Below are 11,316 nucleotides of genomic sequence, written 5' to 3'. Positions count from 1 at the left end.
ATGAATGACAGGAGCCATTAAAAAGCAAACATTTTCCAGGATGAATGGGTTGCCATAAAAGCGCTATACTGTTTTAGACAAATTGTCCATAGTAAATTCAGATTCTTTGATATCCCAGAGGAGCAGAGTTTCTGCCAGCTAGTCTCTCTTCTCAGACATTCTGGCTCTAGAAAGAAAGAAAGAAAGAAAGACTGTTGCCAACTGAGTCTATTCTGCTTATGAATGTGTCTTATGATTAGCTGTTGTTAAATTACTTTGTTTTGTTTTCTTTCTTTTTTACGAATCGTGACACACAGATTTGTCTTAAACATCATGTGCCCCCCCAACTTACACACACACACACACACACACACACACACACACACACACACACACACACACACACACACACACACACACAGATCAATACATATAAAATTGGCCCTGGGAACTTGTCAACACAGGCCACAAAGGCAGACAACATTCTAGACAAAGACAGGCTGCAGCCTGCTGTGGTCAGAAACTGTGACAATATAAAGCAGAAGGTGAGGGGGTCAAGTGAACACTGTGATATAACTCATGTCTGTATTCTTTCTTTCTTTCTCTCTGTCTGTCTGTTTCTTTAGGTTCCTTTGTGTGACTCTACCATGGACCACATCCTCTGTTGCCTACTGGTCCTGGGAACCGCAGTGATGATGGCCCATGCATGCCCCAAATACTGTGTCTGCCAGAACCTGTCTGAGTCCCTGGGGACTCTGTGCCCCTCCAAAGGTCTGCTCTTTGTACCCCTGGACATCGACCGGCGCACGGTGGAGCTGCGGCTGGGCGGCAACTACATCATCCGCATCACCCAACAGGACTTTGTCAACATGACAGACCTGGTGGACCTGACTCTCTCCCGCAACACCATCAGCTACATCCAGCCCTTCTCCTTCGGAGACCTGGAGACACTGCGTTCGCTACACCTGGACAACAACCGTCTGATGGAGCTGGGCCCGGACGACCTGCGCGGCCTGGTCAACCTGCAGCACCTCATCCTCAACAACAACCAGCTGGGACGCATAGGCGACAAGACCTTCGAAGACCTGGCTCCATCCCTGGAAGACCTGGACCTCTCCTATAACAACCTGAGGTCTCTGCCCTGGGACTCTGTCCGCCAGATGGTCAGCCTCCACCAGCTCAGCCTGGACCACAACCTCCTGGACTTCATCCCAGAGGGGACCTTCACTGACCTGGAGAGGCTGGCCCGCCTGGACCTCACCTCCAACCGGCTGCAGAAGCTGCCCCCTGACCCCATCTTTGCCCGTGCCCAGGATTCTGTGGTGATGACCACGCCTTATGCCCCCCAGCTCTCGCTCAGCCTTGGGGGGAACCCCCTGCACTGCAACTGTGAGGTGCTGTGGCTGCGGAGGCTGGAGAGAGATGATGACCTGGAGACCTGCGCTTCCCCTCCCAACCTGAAGGGGCGCTACTTCTGGTACGTGAGGGAGGATGAGTTTCTGTGCGAGCCGCCCCTCATCACCCAGCACACCCACAGGATGCTGGTCCTGGAGGGGCAGACAGCCAGCCTGAGGTGCGAGGCCATTGGCGACCCCACCCCCACCATCCACTGGATCGCCCCCGATGACCGGCTACTGGGCAACTCCTCCCGCACCACGGTGTACAGCAACGGCACCTTGGAGATCCTCATCACCACCTCCAAGGACTACGGCACCCTCACCTGCATCGCTGCCAACGTGGCAGGGGAGTCCACCGCCTCTGTGGAGCTGTCCATCATCCAGCTGCCCCACCTCAGCAATGGCACTGGACAGCCCTCACAGCCAAAGTCCCGCCTATCTGACATCACTGGAACTACCAGGATCAGCAAGGGGGCTCCCAAGAGCCAACCAGAGAAAATGGTGTCTGTATCCGAGGTTACAGCCTTGTCCGCTCTGGTCAGGTGGTCCGTCAGTAAGGCGGCGCCCAAGGTGAAGATGTACCAGCTCCAGTATAACTGCTCTGATGATGAAGTACTGATTTACAGGTAAAAAGGCGACGTTTTCTTCTTCTTTTGGAAAACAAATTACTGTGATTTAAGAGGAAACGAAATAAATCATGATATATGAGAGAGGGGCTCGATACGAGTGTTATCTAACATTCCAGTTGACTTGTTTTGTTTCCGAAATAAACATCCGTCTCTCGGCTTCTACTAAGATAGATAGATTGTGCCTAAACACAGAATGATGCTGTTTACAGAACACAAAAAACACAGTATCAATAACACCGCCAAGCCGCATTGCATACCCAGTTTCCTGTAATAGTATACAGTAATGTGGTTGATCCTAAGGGAACCATCCATCATCCAATACTACTCTGTGTCCATTGAATTGTTCAACAGCAAAACAACTCCCTTCCCTTTCCATCGGCTTTTCATCATCTGACGTCTCCCTCACTAAGCACAGTGTTGCACCGAGCTCGATTATGCTTAGTAGCCCATAACCAAGGGAATTCCTAAACTCAATGGGTGGGTATTCTGTCAATCCAGCAGCATTTGATGGGGCTGAAACTGTATTATAGGAAGCTCATATTGAGCAGTACATTTACCAATGAATGTGAAACCAGCCAGAAAGGAAATCCAATTACTTACTGTCATTTAAATCAGTTACTCTGTTAAAACCTGTAAAAAGGCAGATAATGTCTGCCTTAGCCTCCAGAGGTGTAACCCTTTCATCACTTACAATATTTTACATAATCTCCAGTCATTTCTCTCCTCTCCTCAGTTTGTTTGTTAGGGTGTTTTTTTCATTGGGATTTGACAGTGCTGGCACTATATCCGCCATAACAAGAAGCATAGTGTAAGTCCTGCGGTCAACATAGTCACTATAATAATAGCTGTGCTGTGTCCTCTCTCTGCAAAAACTGAATTGCCAAGGAATAAAAGACAGGGGTTTATGGAGACTTAGATATGTGCTGTATTTACCATTATGGTTAGGAAAGTACTTGTATTATCTGAAGGTTCTATACATTACGTTATACGTTATGTGTCAGGCAGACCTTCAGCAATATTTCTGTTGAATTTCAATGACGTCTCCCAGCAATATGTTACCACATATGGTTCAAATGTCACATGTCATGTGATTTAATGCCCATGGATCTCTCAGCTCGCGATATGTTTCAGAATTAATAGCAAGCTCCTGGGGCAACTATCATTGGCTATTAGCCGAGTTGTTGAGAGTGGTGGATTAACAGCCTGTAGACTGCTGAGAAACATGCTCTTTTGATTAGTACTCTGAGAAACAGTTGATGCGTTTCATGCCACATAGATACTTACACCAGAACAGGATCTGATGTTTTAGGGCTGCAACCTAAGACATGATCTTAGACTTACTACATGCAATGGTTTGCCTTCTATTCTGTTTATCCTATACTTAGTATAGTTAATAGTTACACTTACAAACTGTCAAATTACATTACCAATGAACAGAGAGGGGTAATAAGGTACTACGCCAGTCATATCTTAATCAAATATTATGCACATCCCAAACGTTTTTGAAAGGCAGGTAATTAGTTTGGTGTTGCGCTTTTAACAGCACATTTCATACACAGATAACTGTAATATTTTCATAGTGAACATCATTACTTTTCCAAAGCATTAGCTATGGGTTGAGGAGGGTTATCATGACAGTTGTTCTATACCTGTACAATGATGATATCATAGACATAATGTTTTAAATGAGAATAAACAGCAATAGAAAGACGGGTCCTTTCCAGTCTGTTGTCACTACATCATTGCAGTTACTTCAAGTAAACACTCCAATGCAAAGCCTGTGCCTAAGGTAACCCTACCTAATATAACCCTGCCTAAGGTTACCCCTACCTAAGGTTACCCCTACCTAAGGTAACCCTGCCATTAGCACACCTCACTCCAATTCCAGTGTTTGCTATTTCTGCTTAATACATTCATTCATGATAGTTAACGTAAACATACTATGCTTTATTGCATCCAGGAGACAGTCATGGGTATGGACACAGACACAGACTAGCGTCATGGACCATTTAACCTCCCCTGCTGCAGCATCTCCCTATGAATGTCTTAGAAGAGAGGGAGCAGAGAGCCCATTATGGGTTTTGCTTGTATAGGCATAATAATATTTCCCGGCACCCTGACGTTTAGGTTGAATCAATGGAGCAAGAGACCGTTTGGCATGACCTTGTCTGTGTTTGTCCAGAGAAAGAGGCAGTCTTAAGAAATCAATGATTAAGTTAATTACTTGTTATGTTTCTTAAGACCTCTACAGCTGGAAAAAAATATGAGCCATAAAATAGCTTAATGATTGTTGCCTGAAGTTGTATTCATTTGTTTTGTTGGCTCTTCTGTCAAATAAAGAAATATGTGGAAACTGTAGATGACAAGGCTTCAAAACCTTGGGAGGAAGAGGCCAGTGGCCCCAGCGCTCCCTTTCCTCACTAGTAGGTCTCTGACACTCTCTCTCTCTCTCTCTCTCTCTCTCTTTCTTTCTCTCTCTCTCTCTCTCTCTCTCTCTCTCTCTCTCTCTCTCTCTCTCTCTCTCTCTCTCTCTCCCTCCCTCTCTGATTAATGTTATAACCTCATGCCATCACTGGAAACGAGGCAAAGCACTCTCCAAATTGCCTTTCGCAGCCTGAAGGGGTGAATAAAAACGTATTTCCCCCAATGATAAGCACCAGCAGACGTTTTCCCGGAGTTCCACTTTGTCCCTATGTATTTGAATTAAACTGAATTAACCAGTCTACGCAGACAGCCTGAAATCAATCAGACACGGACACAGGAGAGAGCAGCGCCCAGGAAAACGGTCACTAAGCAATGGAATTTTCCTCTCAATGCCAGGCAGAAAATTATTACTGGGTGATAGATTACATTGCCAGAGCGCCAAACTAGGAAAATATGAACTTTCTCTCCTGTCAAAAATGCATATTTTTGCACCAGTGCGTTAGTGTGGCGTAAAAGATGTGCAAAGTAATGTCAAGTAGAGATTTTGCCTCAATGACTTGCTGGTTTTTATCACATAATCACATGTGTGTTCATGACCAGATAGGATCTGTATGTTATGTTGTGTAATAAAGTCCAGGATATTGTCAGTCCAGACCCAGGCCGCTATCCATCATATTCTCAAACAGGTTAGTCTTGTCCACAGGGAGAACATGGGGGAACATGGGAGTGGACATCTAAGATGGATCATTCATTATTTCCTGATAGAGCCCCCTTGGACACAGCAGTTGCCTGAGAAGCCGAGGTATCTGAGGCTCACCTGCATAAAAGGAAGCATCCCAATCTTCTGGATCTTTCACTCCTTCCTGGGTTTTCTGGTTATTTATGTATCTCTTGTCCATGGCTCAGATATCAAATGGACCATCTGTTCAATGCAGCAGGACAGATGGCTTAAAGAGATAAAGCCAATTACTGCTGGCTGTCCGTTAGAGCACCAACCCGCCGAGAGACTTAGCACTGGAGAAGAACTCCTTGGTAATGAAAATGGAAGTCCTCCTTTTCTTTCAGAGGAAATTACATCATAAATAACACCCAGGCAGACAAAGCAGTTTGTTTTGTCTCATTGTTTTGAAATTAAATGTGTAGTGTTCACAACCAACATTGATGTGTCAGAATCTGTTAAATCGTATGAAGCAAATGTTCTACCAGGTTTTCATAGCTTTTTGGCCTTATTTCAAATGCGAAATGACCATTTAGTATTTCTATGAGAGCTACTCAAACGATTTTTACACAGTAATTAACATGGAACCTTATTAACACCTCCTCTGTCTTTCTAAAGGATGATCCCTGCTTCCAGCAAAGCCTTCCTGGTGACCAACCTGGTGTCAGGGACCCGCTATGACCTGTGTGTCCTCGCCGCCTGGGATGACACAGCCACCACTCTGACTGCTACCAACGTGGTGGGCTGCGCCCAGTTCTTCACCCAGGATGACTACGCTCAATGCCAATCTCTGCCCAGCCAGCTCCTGGGCGGCACCATGATTCTGGTGGTGGGCGGATTCATCGTGGCCACCCTGTTGGTCTTCATTGTCATCCTGATGGTGCGCTACAAAGCCGGCGACAGTGACCCGCCCATTGGCAAGCTGACTAGTGTCAGTGACACCCACTCTCAGACCAACGGGGGCCGGCTGGGGCAAAATGGTGTGCCCCTGCCAATGTCCCCACCAAAACCCAAGGCCAAAGTGACGCTGCAGGACGAGGTGGTGGAGTTCAAGTGTGGCTCCCTCCAGAGCAGCCTCACCACCTCCTCCTCCTCGTCAGGCTCGCTGGCTAGGGACTCTTACAGCCCCAACAGCGCACTAGCCAACATCTGGAGGTCGGCCCCCTCCAAGCCCCGGCCCAACCTAGACCACCTGCTAGGGGCCTTCACCTCCCTGGAGCTCCGAGCTCAGGGAAGGGACCCAGGGACCTCCAGCAGTACCCCAGTGGCGGAATCCCGGCTCCCCACAGACAAGGAGCCTCTACTGGGCCGGACACTGGACTCGCGGCTCAGCCGGCTCCTGATGCTGCCTCTGGACTCCAAGCCAAAGAGGAGCCAGTCCTTCGACATGGGGGACGTAGCAGGCTCCAGCACCCAGCAGTTGTGCAGCTACCCGCGCAGGATCAGCAATATCTGGACTAAGCGGAGCCTGTCTGTGAACGGCATGCTGCTGCAGTGTGACGAGGAGGGGGACACGGGAGGGAGCAAGGGGACCATAGACAGTAGCTCCGAGTGGGTCATGGAGAGTACTGTCTAGGAGAGATGACTGACACAATTGGCATCTAGTCACCAACACTGCCCAGATGGATGTCAGTGATCCCTGTTGTCATAAGCCCACTGGTGAGAGAGCAGAACTCCCTCCACCCACCTCCTGCATGAGACTCGTTCATGTTAATCCTCTGGACTACCTCCATTGTCGGGACAGATAAGTAGTTCAAACCACGCCACTCTACGCCCAGATGGGCTACTCAGCTAATGCGCTCAGTGGACGGAGACGATGTTTGGAGTGAGGTTGTTTTGTGTTTGTTTGTGTGTGTACATGGGTAGGAGATGCACAGTTATGGTCGAATACAAACTACAGTGGGCTACAGATGTACAGAAATGGGCAGCAGGCCTGTTGTTTCAAGGAGGTTGCTCCGGCACAGGGAACATAAAAGCAGACTGACATTTGGTCCTGACACTCTGGTACTGAGATGTTGGGCCATGCTCTTGGACTTGTACTGCTACAAGTGAAGCTGAAATATAATATGAATTTAAAGTTTTATATTTTTATTTTGCTGGTCAAACACATTATCTAATACCGGTCTGCTCCTCTGGACAAGATGAATCTGACTGACATGATAAAAAACGATATATATATATATATATTCATCTTCATTTCTAATATCCACAGCGCCATGTTTTTGTTAACCCATTCTGATTGAATGGTGTGTGTGTGTGTGTGTGTGTGTGTGTGTGTGTGTGTGTGTGTGTGTGTGTGTGTGTGTGTGTGTGTGTGTTGTGATGTAATTAATCATAATAAAAATGTATGAAACGATTTAATGAAAACACTGTATGTGAATATATTTACTTTATATACAGAGGATATATTTGAGGGTTCATTCCATACCTGGCCCAAATCAAGTTGTATGTGCCCCAATAGCCTATTAAACAAATAATTACTTCCTAAAGGGATGGTTCAGCCTGTTTTCACATTTGTGACAGGGTCTGGTGAAAATGTCCTCAGGTACGGTCGTTGTAAAAAAAAAAAAAGATTATGAAAGTGCAGACTGTAAGCTTTTAAATGATGTGTCATACATTGAAATTGAAAATAGTTGAAGAAGATATGCTTATTTGAATGTTGGTACACCTCAAACCAAATATGACACGTTCTAATGCTTTGGTCCTCATATTGGCAACCAATCAAAATATTTCAATGTTGAGACGTTGAGAATCCCAACACAAACTCGTCAAGCCAAAATACTGCAACGCAATGGATTCGGTGAGTAATCCCCACTGCTACCTAGTTAACTATTACATTGTTAGCAAGCTCACAAAACAAGCTGTGTTAGTTGACTAACGATGTGTCATTGATTTTCAACAACGCAGAAATGTATTCACATTTTTCGAAAGAAAAGTCTGATCATTACATCGGATCCTGATATGAGGACCAAAGCATTAGAATGTGTCATACATACCGGAGAAACTCGCTCTGAATCAAAACACACACAAAACAGCTGCTAGTAGCTAAAAAGGATCATGGCTATAAACCGCATGATTTAACTGCATGTTTAGCACATCACAACATGCTGGTAAATCATCAACATGCTAAAAACACATGACTACACATAATTTGATGATCACACAGTCCTTGCTTTTGAACACGTCCTAAAACGTAAGTTTGTTTACAAGCCATGTGTCACTTACCCAGTAGCCTACGGCAGAGGTGAATCCAATTCACATATTATTTATTTTAAGAAGCTTTTTGGTCATTTGCGTGACTTGAGAATTGCGGACCTTTTCACCAGACCGTGTCACATTTAGGTAAAAATGCATCTTACCATAAGCTGTTTGTCTAATATTACTTACCTTCCCCTCAAATCAAATCAAATACTGTACCATGCTTGTTCATGGGGAGAGGAAGTAATCTGCAGTAACAGGACTGTAATATTCTAATAGAATAGGACCTGATATTTACACATGCATAATTGCATTACAGAGCTGAACCGAGCTGTGCTGTACTGGGCTGACTTCCTTACGCGTCCACCATAATTGTTGAAACAATGCTGGTAAGAACAGTACTAAAGGAAAATATCTAAGCTAGCACAGTCTGGTCTGGATTCTTCCTGTAATGTAAAGCCCACAATATACTACTTGATATCTTCTCAACTAACTGGCAGACATGGAGAACAGGCACCATGTCACCCTCAGTTCTTTGTAACATGATAAATGTACAGGGAATTCTTACTATACTCTTTGTGTTTGGGAGCTGTCAAACCTGAATGTTTGTTTGATAACAGCATACATTGAGAGTGCTGCCAATTCCTGCGTCTCATTGTGAATGTGTCAAGAAAGCCCTTGATGAAGTTCCCAACATCAACTACAATTGATTCCGTAGAGCTGGGATGTACTAAAACCCTTTGGATGATCACACACAGCTCAGAAGGTTTACATTCAACGGCTCAGTGACATTGTTGGCTTTTCTGTACAACTTGCATGTTTACCGAGGACTTGCTCGAGACCATGAAGAACCTTATACGCTATCTCTCTCTCTATCTGTCTTTTCTCACATTGTGTTGTCTGAATGACTGTAACATTTTGGATCGACTGCTTCTGTATATTGATTGTATATTTGGCTTTTTTGTACAATAATTAAGTGAGAATGTACATCATGGGGAAAGCTGTACACAGTGTCTTCATATTTTTGGTGAGCAAATGTAAAGAGGTCCTTCACAGCATTGTTACAGCGTGGCCATGTACATTTCTCACCTGGAGTTGTAGAATATGTTTCTGTGGTCAAACCTATTGTTTTTTGCTACAAAACTATAAACATCAAGATGTTCTGAAACAGTCATGTTGTGTCTGAGCATGATGTGCCGGATTACAAGTGTCTGTAATTTGATTGTATTGAGTCCTACTGAAATGCGGCTCCTTATCTTATATGTCTACATCTGGCCAAAGATGTTTTTCAAGGTCAGGAGCGAGGAGTAAATTGATGTCTGAAGCAGCTCAGGAGCTTAATTTCACTACTCCAGAGCTACTCAGCTTCTCCAGCTTCAAATATCATGTCAGACCACCAATGAGCATAAACGAGCTTCACCTGAGGGGTTCAAGTGGTCACATGCACAATTCCTTCAATCTCTGAGAGCACGTTGCGACTTCCTGCACCATAACTGAGTAGTCATTTATTTTTCAATTCCAGTGACAACTGTAGACTTTATGCTTCCCACTTTGTATGTTAAACAACCCCTGCACAGAATGCACAGCTGCCATATTACGCCTTTGTGCATTTATTTATAAGCGCTCTTCCTAATCTTAAGAATTATTGTATAGTCTTTGTGTGATCTGTTGAGGTTGCAGAGAGCTACCAGAATACATTATCAAGGGATTACGTTGTTGATATAAACCGTATTTCAGCATCTTCACATTGCCATGGTCACCAGTGTGGAGGCACATTTGTATTCTCAGTTTAATCAGCCTTGCAGGACATTTCCTCCCCTAACACTGTGACAAAAGATAGATACTGTGGCCCACACAATGCACATCAAACAGCACAGAATCTTCATTACAAAGTCCACACACTATGCCTGGGACCACTGAGACACAATACAACAGCGTCTTCTGCATTCAACCCAACTCTCCACGAGCTGCGCAGGAGAGAAGATGAGAACACACCATGTTTCCACGAGTCAGTACTCAGTATCAGCCCACCATGTTAACCACCGCACTGGCTGAGCAGTGTACTGTGCACTGTGTACTGTCCAGCAGTCGTCACTGAGGGGTTGTGTGTGGGGGAACTCTGTGGGGGACATTGTTGTGTGTGTGTGTGTGTGTGTGTGTGTGTGTGTGTGTGTGTGTGTGTGTGTGTGTGTGCGTGTGTGTCTCAGTAGGCGCAGCTTGCCTGGCAGGCCGCCCACAGCTCCAATACTCCATGTTACATCCACCCAGAAAACACTGCAAAGGTGGCTCTCAGCTATCCCCGGGAGCACTCACACCAGCTCCACACAAATCATGAACCCACAGCATCAACAAACGGCAGGAGACAATTCAGCATCAATTAGCAGAAGACAACACAATAGCTTTGCATATCAATGAGGATCCCATGTGGATGCACAGAATTCACGTTTTATTTCAAAGCAACAGCACACAAGCACATACTGAAGGTACTGAGCAAACAATAGAACAAAGCAATATCATGGTCATTACAGAACATGAGCGGAATGTGATCTATACTGGAATGTGTTGCTGACCACCAGCCAAATACCAGTGTACTGAATCAACAGGCTATATTTTAATTGCGTAAAATCTTGTCTTAGTGCCAACACGGGAGCTGGCAGGGACAGTGGTGGTAGGTGGTGTGTCTGAAATATTATTGCTATGTTCAAGGCCAACATTTTTTTAGCACAGCTGATGACATTTGACCTATTTATTGTCATGAACACGTTACCACGACCCCACCCGACTGAGCGCAGTCGAGACTGCTCTCCAGCTCAATTACCACAGCACCGACACATTGCCAATGCACCTGCGTTTGGACCTGCATCCATTTTGTGCTGGCTGAAAATATAGCCCAACAATGACTTAACCAATCACTGACCCTGTTACTGACCAGGTGGACAAGGAGAATGATCTATTATGCCAAAGCTTATGT

General features: G+C 45.2%; 1 protein-coding gene across 1 annotated transcript; it reads left to right on the top strand.

Annotated features, from left to right (window-relative positions):
* Positions 1–611: 611 nt before the first annotated feature.
* On the top strand, positions 612–6,723 carry lrfn2b (leucine rich repeat and fibronectin type III domain containing 2b; the record flags this gene model as incomplete). The annotated part of the gene is made up of 2 exons (XM_080527819.1): positions 612–2,002; positions 5,766–6,723. The coding sequence occupies exons 1-2, from the start codon at positions 627–629 to the stop codon at positions 6,721–6,723; spliced, it is 2,334 nt and encodes a 777-aa protein (XP_080383945.1). The 5' UTR covers positions 612–626.
* Positions 6,724–11,316: the final 4,593 nt, after the last annotated feature.

The sequence above is a fragment of the Nansenia antarctica genome (assembly GCF_963989245.1).
Source record: "Nansenia antarctica genome assembly, chromosome: 3".
Classification (NCBI taxonomy): Eukaryota; Metazoa; Chordata; class Actinopteri; order Argentiniformes; family Microstomatidae; genus Nansenia; species Nansenia antarctica.
The sequence above is the reverse complement of the archived record's forward strand: the minus strand, read 5'-3'. Positions and strand labels throughout refer to the sequence as shown.